This window comes from Sprattus sprattus (genome assembly GCF_963457725.1).
Source record: "Sprattus sprattus genome assembly, chromosome: 1".
Lineage (NCBI taxonomy): Eukaryota > Metazoa > Chordata > Actinopteri > Clupeiformes > Clupeidae > Sprattus > Sprattus sprattus.
The window spans coordinates 69791540-69813671 of NC_137920.1; the positions used below are offsets into that span (position 1 = coordinate 69791540).

Genomic DNA, 22132 nt, shown 5'->3' on the forward strand with positions numbered 1-22132 from the left:
ACCACCAATCAGCCCCACAGACTGAGAAACAACAGAATACTGAAAACAGACTCAGTGTTTCACAAACTTTTGATGGCAGGCGCTCCTTACACAAAGGAAAAAAAATGGCTTCAATTAGTTTTATGCTTTTCTGTTCCATTCTTTAGATCTGTTGATGTTAGGCACATGTGCCTGCTGTAAGAGCACAGCCACACTTAATATGACCAGTAGATGGTTGTTTATGGTTCTCCCCCCCTCCCACACAAACCACACCACTCCCCCACGCTGGTCATCCACGCGCTCCCTGGAGGGATCGCTCCACGTTTCAGGAACCACCGCCCTTACTGATTGGCCTATAAATATTATCATTCACTAGTCATGAGCTGCTCCTAAATGAGTTATGCTGAAGTCCATGGCTTATCACCGTGACAAAGGATTCCCTGGTATGTAACAAAAGTAATTTATTGTTTTGACAAACAACCACACTGAAATGCTGCTTGTGAAAACCTTTCAAAAACATTTACATTTTGTCTTGTACATTTTGGCATCACACTTCACCAAACTGTCACCAAGCGACTCCCCAAGGTCATTTAAACTGTTTTGTTTTATTCAAACTCTGTTGGTTATATCACTGAATGACTGACATTCGGTTTAAAATGCAAAATGGCTACTGTCGACTGTTAAAAGTGACCATGACAAGTTATTTGTTCTTATAAAAAAAAGATATATTTACATCATATTGTACATAATCAACACAACAGTTGGAACTAAAACCTCCCATAGATGTAAGCCTGGCCACACAACCCAAGCACAGAGATGTGGCCAGTATGGGCTTTTGTGTGTGTGTGTGTGTGTGTGTGTGTGTGTGTGTGCACTTCTGAGTGTAATCTGATTACTTGCTGTATTTGTATGTGCACACATATACTTGTATGTGTCCATGGTCTTTAGTCTAGTTGTCAGAGTCCATGTCGCTGTCTCCTCCAACGGACCGGAACTCTTCGCTGTCCTCTTCGTCCTCACTGAGTTGGACTTGAGTGAGGACACTTGGCCCTCTCCGGACCCCATCTCTGTCGTCCTCCTCTTCCTCTTCCTCCTCTTCACTCACACCTTCCTCCTCCCCGTTGCCCAGGCTTGAGTTCTGTCTCTGGCGCTGCATCTCCATCTCATCGTAGCTGCCGTAGCTGAGAAACAAACACACGTGTGTCAGTGCTGGTCCGAGAGTGCATTTGTGTCAATGAGACAGTCACAGAAATATCAACCAGATTTTTATATTTTAAGAATTTCAGCGCATTTCAGATTGAGTCTTTGTATATGCAAGCGCGCACTGCAGCCTGTATGGCAGGGGTCTCAAACTCAGGCCCATGGGCCAATTCCGGCCCCCCCAAGCGATTTCATCTGGCCCGCAGGCTCCTCAGAATTTTGCAAAATGTTTGTTTGATTTAAATGGGCCACACCAACGTTTACCGCTGCCATTTGCAACGGGTCTTGTGCTTCTAATTCACGTCTTTCATATCATTCCGCAAGTAAGTCAGTCATTTAACTTAATGGAAACTGAATAGAAGTCAGCAATTAATGCGTTGCTCAGCAACACCTGGAACTTTAAAGATCTATCTGCGTGAAGAACTATTCTTTCTTTGCGGAAGTCACGAAATGGCAACAATATAATTTACCCAATAGGTATTTTGGAGAAATGTCTTCTATTGTTTTGACATGTAACCAAAAATATGTATAGTCCAGCGGTAATTATAAGAAAATAAATCTAGCTTTCAGTGCGTATTCTGTGGCTCTGGACGAGAGTACTCAAATGATAATGCTTAGCTCGCAATTTTTACCGCGGGGGTAAACAACCAGTTTGAAGTGACAGAGTAATTACTTTGTGTAAAAACAATGCATGGCCGTACCACAATGACCCGACTGGACGCTCATCGGCCCCCGGGTAATTTGAGTTTGAGACCCCTGCTGTATGCTGTATGGTGTGTGTGTGTTTGTGTGTGTGTGTGTGTGTGTTTGTGTGTGTGTGTGTGTGTGTGTGTGTGTGTGTGTCGTCTTCTTACCTAACAATGCTGTCATCCATGTGGGTCTCCTCGTCTGGCCCCTCTCCCTCGTAGGACATCATGCTCTCCTCCTGCTCCATGCCCATGCCCATGCGTGCGCTCTCCTGGTGGACTCTGGACGGAGGTGCCATCTCCCGGTCCGAGTCGCTGCCGCTCTCCGACAGATGAATCGCTGAGAGAGAAGGGGGGAAGAAAATGGTACACCATCAGACTACCGTTTTACACACACACACACACACACACACACACACACACACACACACACACACACACACACACACACACACACACACACACACACACACACACACACACACACACACATTCACAAGTGACCTACAGCACTGTGCAGATATACATTATACACACTATATACTTTCATACACACACACACTACTCGTCAAAAGCAGATTTATGTTATTTCCAAAAGATGTCTCTCTCTCTCTTTCTCTCCTTCTCTCATACTCACAGGAGAAAGGGTTGTCTCCCTCCTCTTCGCTGGCATCGTCCTCTCCGTCGGACATGAGGAGATCCTGATAGAGCACGCTAGCCTGAGGTGGGCGGCTGGAGCCTTCGTCCTCGTCATAATCATCCTCGTTGCCGTGCGATCTCCTGCGCGGCGGCATAAGCATGTCATCCTCATCCTCCTCGTCATCGTCCAGGTCGCCGTCTCCAAACTCAGCCTGAAAGGATCAGGTAGTTTAGACAGAGACACACAGAGACGCACAGACACTCACACACACACACACACTTGTGGGTAACGGTGTGTGGGAAAAGACATTCTGTACCGGTGCAGGTGTTTTGGGCTTGCCATCATCCTCTTCCTCAAAGCCTTCAATATCCACATCCGATCCCTCTTCCTCGCCAAGCCCCCGGCGACCATGCCGACCCTGAAAAAAGAAACAGGTGTGTTAAGACAGAGAGCCTGGCGATTTGACATACAGGCAGGCAGATAGGCAGGCAGGGAGACAGGCAGGCAGGGAGACAGGCAGGCAGGGAGACAGGCAGCGAGACAGGCAGGCATTGGGCTGGGGTGGAGAAATGGCTGATGGAAAATGACATTAGGTTACAATTTTGTTCTTCTCAGAGGGGACTGATTTTTTTTATTTAAAGACTAAGGGATTTCTACACTGATTTTGGGGTGAAGTTCGAAGTAATAAGATAAATAGATGGATGGATGAATGGTGTCGTGGCTATGGACACATCGAGGGGACTGATTTATTTTAGATTTAAAATAAGGGATTTCTACACTGATTTTGGGATGAAGTTCTAGATAAAAAGATGGCTGGATGGATGGATGGAGGGATGGATGAATGGTGTCGTGGCTATGGACACGTGGATGGGACTGGAGGGGAGAAGGAGGTGTACCTGCACCCCTCTTTTCTCTGTCGGGGAGAGAAGCGTAGCCTCCGCTAAGAGGCTAGCGTCACCCTGCAGACTCAGAGAAGTACTGCTGTCAAACAACTCAGCAGGCTGAGAGAGGAAGAAGGAGGAGGAGGAGGAGGAGGGGAAACACAGAGAGGCAGGAGGGAGGAGGGAAGAGGAGGGAGCACAGGGGTGGAAGAGAAAGAGAGGAGGAAGGAAAGAGAAAGAAGGATGAGACTGCAGAGAGGAGCTCTAGCACACAGGTTTGACAGTAAGAGCAGCGTGTCCAAAAGAAGAAGACGGGACTGAGGTGTCAGATTTCTCTACTAGGCCCTCACCCTCAACACTGACACTCAAAAAATCTCAACTGAGCTATGCATGCCAGCAGTGCTTTGTGGCGGAGCTTATGGTCTCTCTTTAAAACACGTGACTTCAGGGATTACTGCAGTTTGAATTTGAATGCAATCTGATGCCTTAAATACAATGATGGGGATGCCAGTGGTTTAAATATCGCCTTACCAAATGTTGGCATCCTGACGGTAACATTTGTCTTTTCTTAACCTGTTCCTGCCAAGTCTTTTGTACACAGAAATCCCTTAATAGACGACTGCTATAACCTTCAACTAACAATCTGAGAGACAATTCAAAAGAGCCTTTTGGGGAATTGTGTTTTGAAGTGTAAAAAAAAAGAAACTGACTGAAGACAGTAAACCAATGCCAGACTTCCTCAAACCTGATCCAAAATGGCAGCAGCCGGCCAAAACACATAAATCTAAAGTGTGCTGAGAAATCATGGAGAGAAGACAAAGATAGCTGCTTATAATGGCAGGGTCAAAGTTCAAAGTTCAGGGTCAGAGAGAGGTGGAAGTTAAGAGACAAGAGGAGAACAGAAAAGGCAACACCGGCTATATAGCGTAAAGGAATGGGAGAAGAGTTGCTCTACACGCTAGCTGGCTAAAAGAGCTGGCTAAGACACTCTAGCGAGCACACAGGGCTTAAGATGGTTTATCTGCTGCACGGCTCCGCTGAGCACGCATACCTGTGGTGTGTATGGTCCAGGGGTCATGGGGTCTAAACACTCCAGATCGGCAGCGTCCAGGGCTGCCTCCTTAGCCGTGGAGATGTCCTTCTCAAGCTGGGTCAGATGCTCATCATACTAAACACACGCACACAAGCATAACATGTTGAATGATATCTTTTTTTTCAATGTATTAACTCTCATTGTACCCTCGGCACCATTGAAAATGGGAATCTTTTTCCTCAATGTGTCTTCCGGGGCCTAAATAAATGAATCACTATCTGACAAACAGGCAGGCAGGCACACAGATTCACACACACTGACACACACACACCCATACAGTCTGATCCCTCACCTCACAAAGGGTTTGCCTGCAGACATTAACAATCTCTAGAGCAGTCTTGGTGTATGGACTATCAGGGCCTGAGAAATGAAAAGATAAACAGAAGGGGACAAGCAGTTACACAACAGACCAATACAATGGCAAAGCACATGGGACCGGAAGATTCGTTTATAGGGCTCACCATTGTATTTGACACTGTTTTCGTGGACCAGACTGACGTCAGACAGAAATACGCCCCGGTTTTGGTATTTATGCTTGGAAATGTTCTGAAACACACACATACACACAAACACACACAAACAGACAATAGTTATCAGTTATCCTAAGGTCAACAAAATGCCAGATGTATGACATTCCACGGAGACAGTCTGATAGGCAGTCAAAAAGACTGATACAGAGAAGAACCAGCACTCTTTTCCTCACCTTACGAACGTTTTCCAGATCCATGGGGTGAGTAATGACTTTATAGTAATCAGGAACAAACTTCTTATTAACAGGATGTTGAAATGGCCAAGACTGGAAAAAAACATGTAGACAAAACATGTTGACATTGGTAGAAATACTACACTGGGAATCATTACTTTGGTAAAAATGCTAGCCTAGAACTATATATTTTAAATCAAAGACAAGACAAAATAATACAAAAAATATGGACCACTAATATGACTCTTATCAAATATGAAATCTTTTATCTTCCAATAAGGCTCTCCGAACTGCTACTAATGCTTGGCAGCTGGCCACAACAGTAAACGGTCAGCATTTCCGAGATAACACTTGTAGTAATTGGCAAGGTGATCACACATTTGATAACAGTTATGACATGGGTGTGTAACAACAACCTCCAGTGGAGTCTGGGGAAAGGCGTAAAACAATGACTGAAGGCTTTTAAACGGGTGTAGATAAAAAAAAACAGGAAATATGATCATTAGCACATAAAAAAACTAAACCAATTAAAACAAAACTTCGCAGAAAATGGCCTGTCCTACCAGTAGTTGACAACAATTTTAATACCTCCTATAGAATACCCCTAGTGGGGGGCTGGCTTATCAGAAAAGGATCGGAGGGATTGGCACTCACGTCAGGCACGTTCATCATCTTCTGTGTGACGATGTTGTCGAGGATGAAGGAGAACGCCACCTGATCGTCATCATCCAGCAACGGGTTGATGGCCTTCTCCAGGCGCACCAGCCGGTCTTCCTTCTACATACAGAAAGGTCGGGGGTCAAACCGCGAGAGAAGCAGACACAACGAGGAAGGGGGGGAGACGATAACGAGCACAAACTCTTACCTCTTTAATCTTTTCCTCACACAAGTCCAGCATGGACTGAGCCACCTGGGTGAGAGGGTGCTTCACTCCTGAAGACAGACACAAACAACATTTACATTTACAACATTTATCAGATGCTTTTATCCAAAGCGGCTTACAAGGATGTATACACATTTTTTACATTTACACTGATGGCACACTGCACATCAGGAGCAATTAGGGGTTGAGTGTCTTGCCCAAGGACGCTTCGACAGGGAATCGATCTAGCAACCTTCTGATTAACAACACAGCCGTGATGAGACACTGAAGAGTCACTCCACCTCAAATCAACACAGATTTCAAATAAATAAATAGATACATTAATCTGCTCGACCATCACAGATTTCTGTGGATATTTAAGAGCGTAGTATGTAGCTTGATGTTACCAATAAGAGATCCTCAGCTAAAACGTTCCAGGTATTAGTTTGGATGGTTGCACTTCATGTGATGAAACTTTCATGAAAACAGAGATGGTTGAGCAGAAGGCATTTGTTGATTTGAGGAGGAATAACCATGACAACAAACACAGGGCCTATACACGCACACTAAAAAGGATAAAAGTGAGCAACACTTATTCTACACACAACTAGGGAGTATTATGTACTACATTAAACCATATACCTATATTCTCTGTACTGAAGTTTATGTGCGTAGGGGTGTTGGGGGTAGTTCTGTACCGTTGTAAGTAGAGCTGTTCTGGACGATGAGCGCCACGTTCTCGCGGAACTCTCCCCCTGAGGGGTACATGCGCTTCCGGACGTTCTCACGCAGGGTCTGCAGGTCCATGGGCCGGGTGATGACCTTGTAGTAGTCCTTCACCTGCTTGGCATTCACCGGAGTGTGGAACGGGTACGTCTGAAAGGGCAGCAAGCACGTTTAGACAGTGTTGACATACGAGTGTTTATGTGTTTGTTTGTGTTTTCATGCATACATCTGCGTGCCACAAAGCATACAAAGTCTTTCCCGTAATCTGCCTATCAAGGTCCCCAAATGCATATCTGAAACTCGGATGACCCTAAAGCACACCCTTGATCTCTACTGTAACAGAGCCAGATGTTATGTTTGCCTTACGTTGGCAAGATCTCTCATGTCGTTGATGATGCCCTCCAGCACTGACGACAGCGTGACCATGGGGTCTGTGCGACGTCGATGGATAGACTTGTGAGGCCTCTGGCAGAGGGAAAGACAAGCGTGTCAGACAGTTAACCTCAAGGTCTGCTCTGAACCGATAAGCTCATGTGGAGAATAGAGCCAAAGTGAATAGAAGAGTTTCACACACACACAAAGCCTCACTTACATTGAGATAATCACAGTGTACTGTAGTCCCCACACGCCTCTTCTTCTTGGGTGGAAGTTGCTGTTTGGGGAACTTCAACACCAGAGACTTCCTGCGTACCTCATCAGCACTGTGGACCAGAGGATGCCATTATGACTCAGGCTTAAAGACGAACATATCTTCCATCATTCACGTTAACATAGATGTGTACAATACCTCTCAATAAGTTGTTTTCCCAGGACTATTTTGGTGCCCTCCACCTTGATGAGCTCCTCGTTGTCATTGTGGATGACCGTCTTCTCGAGCTCCTCCTCCTGCTCCTCTGTCATGGCAACAGGGTTAGAGGGCGGAGCGTTGGTCTGGTAGTAGAGTGGGCAGAACTTATTGGTCCTCATGTGGCCGATGGCACCGCAAGCTCCACACTTCAGCTAGAAGGACAAACAAGACAAAACTATTCAAACACGTGGACATTCAGGCATCTTTTAACCTCCTTTATCGTATCAGAGCCGGCATTCATCTTCAGGTATCATGTAAGAAGGACTGTAAGAAACTGCACCGAAACTTAAAAAGTGGCAATATGGCATCAGGCAACATGCTGATCCAACAACTGTTTGTGAGTACTGAGTAGTAGTCAATGGGGGACCATCTAGTGTGTGTAGCGGCTCGAGCACTTACAGCCAATATGTAATTTGTCAGTATCTCAGGCACACACTTAACTGTTACCTTGAGGTCCGGCCTCTCCTTGACCTTCTTGGCCTTCTTCTCCGGTGGCCCCTTGAACTTGTCCTTCTCCTGGTTGCGCTTCAGGCGCCTCAGCTGCTCCTGAATGCGCCTCCTCTCCTTCCGCATCTCCTCGCGGTGCTGCTCGTCGAAGAGCGCAAACTTACGACTGACACACAGGGGGGGAGGGATACGACCAATCAGGTCAGAGATCTTCAAAGTGGGCTAACAGACCCTCATGAAAAGGCCCCGCACTGGGAAACAAATCCACTCACATGAAGTCGTCGTCTTTTGTGGAACGAATGCGCATGTACGCGTCGATGACGGAAGGCTTGCGCACGGTCTCGCAGCGGACATACTCCTTGCCATCCTCGTCCTGGAACGTGCGGTAGATCTTTAGGCGTCGTCCAGTCGCCGAGGAGTTGAGGCTGGTTACCGACGACGTGTCGTCATCCTTATGAGAGCCGGTAGACAGTGCACTCGCTACGGTACGGAGAGGGGAAAGGGGTTACAAACAATGCTGCAGATATAAAAACACAATACAAACAGGCATCCACATGCAGAAAAGCACAGATGTAAATCAATTCTTGCCAAACCATACACCTATGCCCCGTGCACAAAAACACATACACAATCAGCTCATTATACCATCGCAACACACACACGCACACGCACACGCACACGCACACGCACGCACACACACACACGCACACAAACACACACAGTTATACACGCTGTCGTATGCAGCACCTGCCAACTCTTTTCTCTCTCTCCCTTTATCAGTTACAAAGAAAATAGGAACATGGCCTTAAGTTGAAAACACACACACACACACACACACACACACACACACACACACACACACAAACTCAAACACACACACACAGGAACCCACACAGGAACACACACACACACACACACACACACACACACAGAGCATCTTACAATGGGCCTTGCGTCTCCCCTTGCCACTCTTCTTCTCCTCCCCGTCCTCGCCCATGAGCATGCGCTGCAGCTCCTTCCTCTCCTGCTCCTCGCGCTCCCGGCTCAGCTGCGAGCTGGTCTTCTTGTTCTGCAGCATGCTCTCGATGTTCTTCCCCATCTCCTCGAAGTCGCTGTCCTCCGCAGAGCTGCTGTCTGTGTCCGTGGACAGCACTTCCGAAGACTCCAGAACCCTAAGGAACGAGAGACACGAGTGTGTGTGTGTGTGTGTGTGTGTGTATTCAACTCAAGCATATTTGCATTTGTTTTTTTTGTAACTGATGAAGTGTGTGTGTGTGTGTGTGTGTGTGTCCTGTGTTTCGTCCTTACTTGTTCTGCAGGTCGAATATTCTCTGGCACTCCTCTTTGTAGCGCTCCTGATGCTCGGCCACGGAGAAACGGGACCCTCGGGCAAACTTGCTCATGGGTCCCTCGCCGGAGCGCGCCTGCTCCGTGGACATGGTCCTCACCACGTCGATGACCTCCCAACGGGACAGCTTCTTAATCTACGACACACCCAGAGCCATAGTGATCAGAGGTATTTACATTTACATTTAGTCATTTAGCAGATGCTTTTATCCAAAGCGACTTACAAGGATGTATACACATTTTACAATTACACTGATGGCACACTGCACATCAGGAGCAATTAGGGGTTCAGTGTCTTGCTCAAGGACGCTTCGACAGGGAATCGTACTAGCAATGTTCCGATTACTAAACGACTTCTCTACCTCCTGTACCACTGTCGCCACCATACCAGAGGCGTGCTGGTAAGCTGGTGCTGTCTACACAGGCAAGATGGCCAAGTCTGCGGATGAGGGTTACCTCGTCCTCCGGGACTCCAAACTTCCTGAGCAGCTGTTTGGCGTTCTTCAGGGACAGGCGTCTCAGATCGGCATCTGTCCCCGTCACCGTCTTCTTCGCTGGCTGAGGCTCACGGTCATCCTGCTGACGGAGAAATGGTAAATGTCGTTTGTAAGGTGTTTTACAGAGAGCCGTTTTTTACATGAACCATTTAAAGGTTCAGTAGGTAGTTTTTGTTTGCAGAGAAATAATCAATGTATTCTATGCATTTTGATTCTTGTTTTCTGCACTATTTTGTTTATAGAAAGCCTATATGAAACACCATTGCGGTAAGCCTTTTTTTTTTTTTAAAAAAAAACCTTAGACTGAATTCACACACTTTAAACCATAGAACATGATGGGCACCAGGCCAGCAGAAAAAATCTGAAACGGCATTGCGGTAAGCCTTTTTTTTTAACCTTAAACTGAGTTGACACACTTTAAAACATAGTAATGATAAGTACCGGGCAGACCTTCTGCTGGGTTGGTTTGTTGGGGACTTTAACGTAGGAGAAGCCCTCTCCACAGCCTGTGGGGTCAGCCACCCCTGTCACCTCCAGCAAGCACTTCCCCTTCATGGCCGCGATGAAGGCTCGCGTGGTGTTCCAAGGGGCAGTGCGCACCTAGAGATAAATACAAAAGGACATTGTGTTGCTTTAAAAAAAACAAAAACATTTTGTTATAAAAGTCATCATGTTACCTGTCTATGACTAGTCTACAACTAGTCTACAAATTGTTCATACATTCATTAGAACGTCTCACTTTAACAGACAGCATTACCTTCACACCCAATAGATATGTGATAACTTAAGATTTGCTCAAGATTTTACTGCTTATAAAGTACTTTTTTGACTGCCTGTAAATGTTTTACTTTATTTCAAGTCATATCAATTACATTACATTACATTACATTTTATTTATATAGCGCCATTACAATACAATTGCCTCTAGGCGCTTTATATCACTACTGTCATCTCTCTGTATTCCTAACACAAGAAAATAACTGGCATTTTAAATGATAAATGTTATATTTCTCCTTTTTATTACCCTTTTATCATGACATTTAGTAAATCATAAATCATTGACAACAGTAGATCACTAACAGGTGTCTAATTCTTCAGGTCAAACACTGTAATATATGGCCTTTTAGGACTCACTTCATCATCAATCTTCATTTGGAAGTCTTCTTCATTCTCCTCCTCAGGGGCAAAGAAGGATTTCTCTCCATATCCGGCATCCTGTGGACCACATGGCAGAGTTCTGGTTGTATGACACTTTTTAAAACGTATGTGCAGAAGTACAGTCTTCATCTGTGCACATGGTGTGTGTGTGTGTGTGAGTAAATAAGTGTGTGTGAGTGGTGTGCAAATATGTTGTGTGTGTATGTGTGCATGTGTATGTGTGTGTGTGTGTGTGCATGCAGGAGTGGTGTGAATATGGTATGTGTGCATGTGTATGTGTATGTGTATGTGTGTGTATGTGTGTGTGTGTGTGTGTGTGTGTGTGTGTGTGTGTGTGTGTGTGTGTGTGTGTGTGTGTGTGTGTGCATGCAGGAGTGGTGTGAATATGGTATGTGTTTGATATGTGAATGTGTGTGTCTGTTGACCTTCAGCCTCTGCTCTGCCACCATCATGCTGTAGTAGGCGCAGCACTGCTCTGGGGACACCATGGCCCTGATCTCCTCCTCCGTGGGTAGCCGAAAGTCCGGCTTCACCACCCACCAGTTGGAGTCCATCCCTGCCAGGGGGACGCAGAGCGCAGCACAAGATGACAGAAATACGCATCGGGTGAAAAAACGCCTCAGACAAAAACAAAGGAAATTATGGCGTCCTGTTTATTCTGGAGGGCTATTTTTTTTTCTAGAAGGTTCCAAAGAGATCGCCCTCTTCCTCCAGGCTACGTGTCCCTAGCCACAGTCTACACACCACCCCTTTCCTGAACCTCGGTCAGTGTGACACAACATGACTAGCCTGCAGTCTGTGGGAGCTCCATGGTAACTCCCTTCTCTACCTCCCTCCTCTACCTCCCTCCTCTACCTCCCTCCTCTCTCTCCCTCTCTCTCTCTCTTACCTTCCCTGCCTGAGTCACTCTGTCTCTCCTGACACCTGGCTGGCAAAGACAAAGCAGCAGACAATTCGCCAACACATATCAGACATAAAACTACTTTTACATTAAAAACTCAATTGTAATTCTAAGGCCATAATGACAGTATAGTGTCTGATATTTTGTTGTATTTATCCATTGTTTCAAGGGACTTTTTACATGAATATACATGTTTCTTAGGCCAGATAAACAAATACTGTATACACAAAGTAGCTAAAACAGGAAATAAGCTGAATGATTATGGAGAGCAGTTTTTTTTGTGCGTGTTTAGTTTTTTTGTGGTTTTTTAAGTGTGTGTGTGTGTGTGTGTACCTGTGCGTTTGAAGTCGGCACAGAGTTTGAGGCGCTTCCGAATGCTGCTCTCCGAGTGGGACGGGAAAGCCTTCTTTATGTCCTCCATGCGGATACGCCGTGGACGATCTTTACTCTTCCAGAACAATCTGTAAATAAACACCTAAAAACACACAAACACACCGTGCATGTTACAGTGAGCAAGCACACTGCGTGCATTAATATACCATCTTAAACCCTCGGAATTTCAGAATATATCAGGCTCTACCCAGTATAAGAATGCATAAAGTGAACATTCCCACGCTTGTGTGTGCGCGTGTTGGTGCAGTGTGTGTGTGCGTGTGTTCATTACCTGCAGGAAGTCCCTGATGTGTGTGTTTGCCCGTTTGGAGTTTGGGCCAGGCACCTCATAGAGGGGGCACTGCTGTCCCACCACCATGATGTCCACCAGCTCTCTGATGTAGTAGCCCTGGCGGGTCCTAATGATCAGGAAGTCCGTCTCTGGCATCTTATGAAGGTAGATGGGAGCTCGGAAACAGTTGTTCTCAAATGCCTGGAAGGGAAACACACACGCATCCGGACAGTCATTAGCTTGGTTAGTCGGTTGCAATGTGTGGGTATGGGAGTGAAAGCAAGACAAAAAGAGAGAGACAGACTTGGGAGAACAAGAGGGTGGAAGAAAGAGAGAAGGAAAGTGTGTGCGAGAATGAAAGAGAGGCCGAAAAAGATTTTGGAGGTAACGACGGCGACAAAGACAGAGAGAGACAGACAGAAAGAAAGTGAGAGAGAGCGAACAAGAGACAGACAGACAGGCAGACAGACAAAGATGGAAAGAGAGAGAGAGAGAGAGAGAGAGAGACATATTGTTTGTTTTTATTTATTTATGTTTATTGTGCTTGTACATTTTATGTGAACATGCTTTGGCAACGTTGTATTGTATGCAGTCATGCCAATAAAGCCTTTTGAACTGAATTGAATTGAATTGAATTGAGAGAGAGAGAGAGAGAGAGAGAGAGAGAGAGAGAGAGAGAGAGAGAGAGAGAGAGAGAGAGAGAGAGAGAGAGAGAGAGAGAGAGAGAGAGAGAGAGAGAGAGAGAGAGAGAAAGAAAGAGAGAGAGAGAGAGAGAGAGAGAGAGAGAGAGAGAGAGAGAGAGAGAGAGAGAGAGGCTGTTACCTGCAGAAGCTGGCCAGGGTGCAGAGAGCCAAGGAATGGTGATGTGTGGCAGTACACCGTCTCTCCATACTTAGAGTCTGGAGCTCCTGGGTCTTTACCTGGTTTCTGTAGGTTATGAAAATACATACACCATTTAACTCTGCCCTGTGCAAACATACACACTCAAACTGCTAAGTTAAACCATTTCAATTCCAAACAGAACCTTGTTTAAATAAAGATTCAACTGAAGCGTATCACTGATCTCACTTCTATAAAACTCTCTGTGTGCTTCTCTGGGAAACACGACTGAACCCACTCACTCTCTTGTAGTAATTCTTGATCTTGGTTGCCATGCCAACTTGCATGATGAGAGGCGGGTACTCCTCGCTGTACTCTGCCAGGATGAGGTCTCCGTCCTTCCCCGTCAGGTCCTGCTGCGTGCGCATGAAGAACATGTCGCCTCCACCAGAGGCTTGCCTCTCCTGCTCCCGTATCTGTGATGGGACGGGAACATAACCACATCGTCGTCACCTCCAGCATCTCCTCACTGGCTCTCTTGCACAGGCACGCCACCTACATATATTCATACCCAGAAACCCCGCCCGCCTATCTTGCAGCACTAGGGGTTTTCCCAGCGCAAAGGATGTAGAAGCAGCCACCTCGCTTATCTTTATGTGCATGCTGACTTCATTTGGGATCACAGCCAACATTCTCTCTTGCACACTTGAATGATCAACGCTACTTGTGGAGATTGTGTGAAAACTGAACACCCTGCTGCACATGCTATACTCCCTCCTGCTGCACTGTGGTGTGGTGGTGTGATATCGATATCCATTGGTGACACACAGACACACACACTGTTACGACCACATGTGTTGTGTTCTTTGTGCGATATCGATTGGTCTAAAAGTGACACTCAGACACACACACACAGATACACAGATACACAGATACACAGATACACAGACACACAGACACACACAGACACACAGACACACAAACACAAACACACACACACAAACACAAACACACACACACACACACACACAAACACACACACACACACCTTGGCCTTCTTCTTGATGTGCTTGAGCAGAGGCTGGGAGGGGTGAGGGCCGGGCTGGGACAGAGCTCCAAACGAGTACTTCTTCAGGGAGGGCCGGTGGAACAGCCTCAGCTTCATGGGGCCCATGTGCGTGGGGAAGAAGGGCTGCCTCAGCTCCACCGCAGGGATGGAGTGCTTCAGAGAGAGAGAGAGAGAGAGAGAGAGAGAGAGAGAGAGAGAGAGAGAGAGAGAGAGAGCGATATAATATTAAATTTTTTAATAATTGACAATTAACCTGCTATATGTTTATATACCACATTGTTACAATCTACAACTTTTTATTATTTGTATTTGTATTATTATTATTATTTATTTGTATTAATTGTGATTGTACATTTTATGTAAACATGCTTTGGCAACGTTGTATTGAATGCAGTCATGCCAATAAAGCCTTTGAATTTAATTGAGAGAGAGAGAAAGCATGAGACAAAATGCCAAGAAAGATATACCGGAGACTTTGAGTAACCACGTACGAAGGTTTAGATTTTCATGCTGTAGTGCTGTTAAATAAAGCTTTTAATGAAGCTGTAGTCCTCACCTGGATGATGTTACCTCCAAAGGTGCCCCTCAGCCCCTGCTGTTTGGGGTAGTAGAACTCATCATTGGACAAGTTCCAGGGATCCTTCACCTCTGGTTGAGACATATTCTGAGGGAGCAGAAAGAATAAAACATTTAAGACCAATAAAATCATTGTAGAAACAACAATACAAAACACTTTTCAGTTGCAGATGTAAAATCTCTTTGGCAAAGGCCACAACAAGCACCAACACATATCGCAGCAGTCCTAACACCACATACTTGTGTCAAGCAAGGCCACACCATTCACAAGGACAAATTACACGTTTAGAAGATGTACTGTGAAGAGATGACTTCATATAACTCCTCCATTCTCATCTGTAATGCAGCCCTCACCTGCTGAGGCTCCTCCTTAATGACGCCGGTCTTCCCCAGCAGGATGCGGCTCTTCTTCAGGGCGGTCTCCTTCTTGTTCTCCTTGGAGGGCGAGTGGGAGGTCCTTTCCTCCTTCTCGTCTGGGATCTCTGGAAAAACAAACAAACAAACAAACAACAAACAAACAAACAAACAAACAAACAAACAAACCTTAAAAAATAATACAATGATAAACCTCAGAAGATCACATGCCATTTTGAGACAGAATTATCCAGGAAAAGGCACTGTATCCTATTACAATGTTCATTTTAAAAACCCACACTGTCTGGCACAAGGGAAATCCAGGCTGCATCTTTCGAATAACATGCCACTAATGTTCTCACGTTCAATTGCTTTGAGATGCCACTGTACCTAGGACGATGTTCTCATCATTTGGGTCAAGAGTGAGCACCGGGGGATACAGAAGATATTCCATGTTCTGGTCATCCCAGATGATGTTGTCTTCCCAGCGCCCGTACACCAGCTCTTCATTATCGATGGGAAAGATGGAGAACCATGGGGCATCATCCTCGTGGGATACTGGGAGAAGACAAAAGATGGCAGTTATTACTCAATTATCAACATACAGAAGCTTTGAACAGGTGAAATACCGTTTTACACCAGTTCTGCCCATACAGTCTAAAAAGCTGAAAACTATTTGTGCATGGTTTTAGAATAGCTGTTGTTATAATAGCTGTGCTGTTATTTGAAGATAATACAATGCTTCTCGTGTTCCATTACTACAATAAATCTGTCTACATTTCATGGTCATTCTGTAACCAAAAATGACTCGCAAATACCTTGGTGGTCTTGGTTATGTTTGTCTCTCTTGGATCCTGAGATAGAAGGAACTTTGGGCATGGGAGGAGGGGTTGGGGGAACCAACTGGGAAATACTCCTGGTAAGACCTGTGATGGTAATATGCGTGCACACCTCCTAATTACTTTCTGTCAGACACAGATGTAGAGAAGCACACACACACACACACACACACACACACACACACACACACACACACACACACACACACACACACACACACACACACACACACACACACACACACACACACACACACACACACACACGCACACACACGCAGGCACACACACGCACACAAACAAACACACACACACACACACACAAACACACCCCCGCACAAACAAACAAACAAACGCAGACACACACACACACACACACACACACTCATATGCATACACATAGACAAATGTGCATGCACAGACAGACTTCAGGTCAAAGGAATGCCCAGTGGATTTGCGTGTTTAAAGTTGCACTACCTGGTACTAGAGCAGAGCTACAGACTACATGGTTTTAACACGTTAGGAGTGACACTGCAGTGTGAGAGCACCTCACCTTGCTGGGCATTGTATGCATTGGCATTGCGGGTCATGCTGGAGGGCAGCCACCCTGCAAGGCTCGCTCGCTGGGTCTTAGTGCCTTTGTGTTTTACGTCCTCCCCGTTCCAGATGATGTCTTCCTCCCACTGCAGCTGAGTAACCATGAGGAAGAGCTCGTCTTCCAAACTCTGCCTCTCCTTCTCCTCCTCGTTCTCCTCCTGTCAACCGCGTCAAAAACAAACCCTCTTATACTGTGATCCACACCAACACACTCAGATCACTGTTTGAAGGCATTACATGACGGTCCTATTCATTAGCGATGAGCATAAGATTTTTTTTAATCAGGTGTAATACAGCCGAATGAAAGGACATATGAGAACCCCTGTACTGGGTCTTAGGCACCTCCATACGGGTCTCAGGCTTCGTCACTGAGTGCCCTTCGTTAGCTAAAGAAGGTGGGGTAAGATAATCAAGTCTTAGGCATCTCCATATGGGCTGCATGTTCTTTTTAAATTTTGATTTTGTCATTTATGATACATCTACAAAATAGGGAACACTGTCAAACTTTCCAAAAAGACCTACAAGATTCATCAGATAAATCAGATCTATTACACTGGTCTCATGAGAGAGGTTCTGACCTCGTTATTTGGATCAGTTTCAGGTTCAGGTGCGGGTGGAGGTGGAGGTGGAAGTGCTGGTGCAGGCGTGGGTTGCAGCTCTTCTGGTTCCTCCTCTTTGAGTTTGAAGCCGTAATGGAAGCCGCCGCCATCCTCTGGCACCCCCAGCATGTCGTACCAGAGCTGTGCCGGGCCGTACCGCCACTCTGCCACCCTCGGTCGCGATTCAGTCACTTTATCCCCCTCACCGGAGGTCTGGGAGAACTTGGACTCCATTGGAGCCATCATTGTGATCTGGAACACAGGCAGAAAAATCAGACAGAATGATGTCAAGATGCTTATATATCAAAAACTGTTTTTTTTTCCTTTTCCTGAAACTGTTGCCTTTATTGTGTTGGATGCCTGCCGGTCGAGGGAGGGAGGGGGGGTGGGGGTGAGTAAGTGAGGTCACCCTTCTTATTTTTTCTATTTTATTTCTGTATCCCTGCAAACCTATGATCTCCTCAACGAAATAGGGTGGGGCAGTGGGGTAAAAAGTTTACAACCGTGTATTTTCATTTGCACTGTCTTTACTACCTGCATGTTGTAAAGCAAAAATCAATAAATACAATGTTAAAAAAAAAAAATAATAATAATAATAATAATATGTTTCCACACACTATTGGAGGACTAATTAGGCCAACATAATATTGCATCCTATTAAGGCCACTTGCTAGCTTACACACCCTCATGCACTTACAAATCACTTATAAGTTGCACGCCTGCATGGTAGCATAGCAGTCTCAAGATCATTAAGAAACACACTCAGATCGTGCCAAGCATTATCGGTTGTGCTACTACCAACAGGATTAGCAGATGTGTGTGTGTGCGCGTGTTCTGACCTCATCGTCCGACAGGCACTGTTCAGGGAGCGGAGGAGGGGCGTACTCGTAGCTCCAGCTAGACTTCTTCTCCACCTCGGACGTCTCGCTCTCAGCTGGGGGGGTGCCAGGCTGTGGCTCACGCTGCTTTCTCTTCCTCTTTCTGCGGGCACTGCGCCACACCGAGGTGGTGTTCTTCCCAGGTCCAAAAAGGCGCAGGAACCGCAGAACCTGCGTCGGCCCCCCCCCGGAACAAGATCAAACAAAAGAGGAACAATCAATCTCAAAAAAATTGTTTACCTCTCCATGATGATAAGCTCAGATAATATTTTCCGAGCAAAATTCTCTAGCTGAGGGCAGTGACATTCGAGTGTCAATACCATCTGACTCTATCCAAATAGTCTTAAAAGCTAGAAAGCGGTCATCAACTTGCATTCCTTTCTGAGACACCAGACATGAAATTGAGAGATAGTGACTAGGTCACTTATGCACATAACATCATCACCATGTTCCTCCCTTAAATTACAGCCCCATATCCACTTTCACTTGTCATACATGCACATGTACAAGCAGACTCACCCTTCCAGGTCTGAACACTGGGAAGAGCTCAGTGACCCCAGGCAGGGCCTTGGCTGCATCCTTCTGCATGATGCCAGCGAGAGGCAGCGTGAGGCAGTCGGGGTCACTTCCTTCTGGGCCCTGAGAGGGCCGATCGGCTTCTGACTCAGAGTCCGACGAGCTGCTGAAATCAACCTTCTCCGCGGCGGAGGACGGAGCGATGATGGAGGGGAGGATGATGCCATCTGCTTCATCTCCAACTATGGAGGGGCGGAAAAAAAAGACACAGGAAGAAAGGCGTACAGAGGGAAAGAAATAAAAGACAGTTAGCGGACGGCAACAAAGAAGATCAAATGAATCTGACGAACAAATCATTCACCCCTCCCTTTCCCAAAGCATTGCTATTCCTTAGTCACCATTGGTGGTTTGGCTTGGAGGCTCGTCTTTCTTCCCTGGCAGAGGTATAGTCGGTGGAGGAGGAGGGGGCATCAGCTTGGCATCAATGTCTTCACAGTCGGCATCGTAATCATCCTCGTCATCTGAGAGCAAGAGGCGGTACAACATCAATGTGGGCATATGGCAGTGGCATGCAAGCTGTATGTGTTAGGAGTGAGAGACATACCATTCCCCCTGCCTGGTTGCAGGTTACCCATGGCGTGTCTGTATTTCCGTGTTTCATCCTCTGCGACCTCACTGATGTCGGAGTAGTCCACCGCATCTTCTGTGCTTTTAATCCAACCTGGATCAGAGGACAGACAGACAGACAGACAGACAGACAAGCAGACAATTGTCACTCTGACTCTGTAATCCCTGCTCTATTCTGTTCTGTTCTTCCTTCAGGAGCTGAGAGACAGCTATCGTCTTCCTCTCACCTTCTGCATCTGTCCCAGCCTGGTCTTTCTCGTCATCGTGCTCTTCATCCTCCTCCTCGGCTGTGATCTCTGTGATGAGCGAGCCAAGACCCAGTGAACCTAACCCCGCCAAGTGCTTCTTACACTCCTGAGTAACATGGGCAAAGTCAGATTGATACTTATTGACAGATACATAAGAGGTTTTACCAAATAATGACAGTATCCTTATGTAACTTCGCCCGCTTCCACCCCCTTTACACAACAAAAATGATCCTTCCTCAGTCTTGTGTTAAGGTCATGTTACCGTGTCTAGTACGCTGTCACCCTCCAGCTGTCCATCCTCGTTAATATTGCCAAACAGAAATCCCGTGAGAGAGAACGGGCGATCCTGCTCCTCATCGCTGTCTGAATCCGACATTCTAAACGACAGAAAAAGGCTAATCAAAATACTGACATTTCTTATAAAACAACGGCAAGCATGCGGGAAAGATAAACTAAGGAGTTGAATTTTAGGGTTTATACTAATACGGTCAATGTGTAAAGACGATTTGGGCATTGCTTACGAAAACTAGTATTTATCCTTGGTAGTGCAGTTTACTGACAGCGAAATTGCAGTAAAGTTTTCGTCCAGCAGTTATCGGAATACTTGCTTTGACACAAGAAATGCAATACAATGCTTAAGGTTTGAGTCGAGTTAGTTACTACGATTGCAAGCTGCGGTTGGCTGCACATCACAGCTAGCTCTGTCGACCAACTCAATGTAAACAAAACTTCATGAGATAGAAATTAAGCATTAAACTCTAGCTACAGAGTACAGAATACCCACTTCATCAAAACAATTACTCATCTACTTGCTGAATAGACATCAGAGTAAGAACAGTGTCAGCATGAAAGAATGCCTGTCCTGTTCTGCATACACTGTGCAAGATTAATTTGCAATGGCATGATCTATGTTTGCTTTCTGTACTTGCGTACTGGTAAATGCTGGCCATTTAAGGCTATGAGGAAATCCTTATGTGTTTCATAAAATGTACAAAAAAAGACTTTACTCTTACTTGTTTACTTTTGTTTCCTCAAGGAGAGCAGAAAGGCCTTGAAATCCGCGGGCTGTATACGTTAGCTAGCTTAGCCTAGTCTAGCTTAGCTAGCTAACGTTAGTTATCGTTGCATCAGCACTTCTAAGTTGGACGATGAGTTGCTACCATCGCCACGAAAGGAATTATTATAATCTTTTTGTATGAACACTAACTGTATGAGGACTACGCACTAATGCACAAGGAGGTCTGATTTGTATCTGACTGGTTTTGCAGATGGCCTCCAAAGACATCCGTCGCTTGTGTGACGTAATACAAGCTCTATGGTCAACAGCGCCTTTACAGGGTGGTGGACACATTTGTATGCATAAAATGTTATATGAAATACGTTAATTTTCACTTTAAATACAATATGAAAGTATGAATTAAAAAGGTGCAAATATACAAATAAGTTCCACAAACATGTTTTCTTGATTTGTAAACATAATAAGACTATAGAGTTGCTTTCGGAGGCCTTATTGTGTAGGTATCAAAGGAGACTGGAAGGAAAGAGATCAATAGGCAAAACATCATGACAAGAGGCTTTTGCTTCATAGTCGTTATTCAGTCCAAAGGCTCATGCCTACCCATGCCAATGAAACTCTGTGAGCCTGAGCAGGAATGCAGTACATTTATTGAAAATCTATTGATTTGTTATTTTACAGAACACATTGCTTTTGGTTCCTCCCCCAAGACCATTCCTTTAATTACCTCAGATTAATAGCAACAAAAGCCAGTTCTAATGTTACTGAAGCTACTAATGTATACTTCATCAAATGAATTGCCCTTATATTTTGGCCTCAACAGTGCTGTGGGCTGAGGGTACACAGGATGGAGAGCTGGGAGTGACATGAGTTAGAACAGTGGATCACTCTTTATTGGGTGTCATCTCACTGTCCTTGATCCAGGGCACAAGCGTGTAACAATTGTCCTATCCATAGAGTGTTCTAAACGGTAGCTTGTTTTTTTCAACTACATTTCTCAACTTTATTTCTTCCAGAACATCCTGCATATGTATGTGTGTGTGTGTGTGTGTGTGTGTATATATATATATAATATATAATATATTTAATATAGCACCAAAACAATAACATTGTCTCAAGGCGCTTCACAGAGCCCGGTGCCCGAACCCCCTTTAGAGCAAGCACAATGGCGACAGGGGCAAGAAAAAACTCCCTTTTTCAGAAAGTCACCTTCGGTCAACACATTTTTAGAAGAAGAAACCTTAAGCAGAACTGTGGCACATAAGGGGGGACCCGCATCTGCTTGAGGCCAGCCAGGTAGAGATAGAATGCAGGAAAATGCTAGCATAGAGTATGGGGTAGAATAAGTGTATGACAGTATGGTG

General features: G+C 45.5%; 1 protein-coding gene across 4 annotated transcripts; it reads right to left on the bottom strand.

Annotated features, from left to right (window-relative positions):
• Positions 1–425: 425 nt before the first annotated feature.
• taf1 (TAF1 RNA polymerase II, TATA box binding protein (TBP)-associated factor) lies at positions 426–21010 on the bottom strand. Of its 4 annotated transcripts, XM_080851662.1 has the most exons (41): positions 20767–21010; positions 20016–20130; positions 19733–19859; positions 19483–19599; positions 19277–19399; positions 18882–19120; positions 18324–18533; positions 17464–17736; positions 16842–17043; positions 16268–16375; positions 15840–16007; positions 15450–15577; positions 15076–15183; positions 14499–14672; positions 13753–13926; positions 13454–13558; positions 12632–12832; positions 12301–12442; positions 11492–11622; positions 11043–11123; positions 10350–10508; positions 9868–9987; positions 9373–9548; positions 9007–9236; positions 8337–8544; positions 8065–8230; positions 7558–7769; positions 7363–7471; positions 7137–7235; positions 6743–6920; positions 6048–6115; positions 5837–5959; positions 5183–5275; positions 4941–5025; positions 4772–4839; positions 4438–4554; positions 3402–3506; positions 2822–2923; positions 2503–2716; positions 2034–2205; positions 426–1160 (listed from the first exon to the last, which is right to left on the bottom strand). In XM_080851662.1, exons 2-41 carry the CDS (start codon positions 20127–20129, stop codon positions 929–931), a joined length of 5961 nt encoding a protein of 1986 aa, XP_080707788.1. In that variant the 5' UTR covers position 20130; positions 20767–21010; the 3' UTR covers positions 426–928. The 4 variants fall into 4 exon arrangements, with proteins under 4 accessions (XP_080707788.1, XP_080707787.1, XP_080707786.1 ...); XM_080851661.1 differs by lacking the exon at positions 3402–3506 and having other exon boundaries at positions 9868–9990; positions 10359–10508; XM_080851660.1 differs by lacking the exon at positions 3402–3506.
• Positions 21011–22132: the final 1122 nt, after the last annotated feature.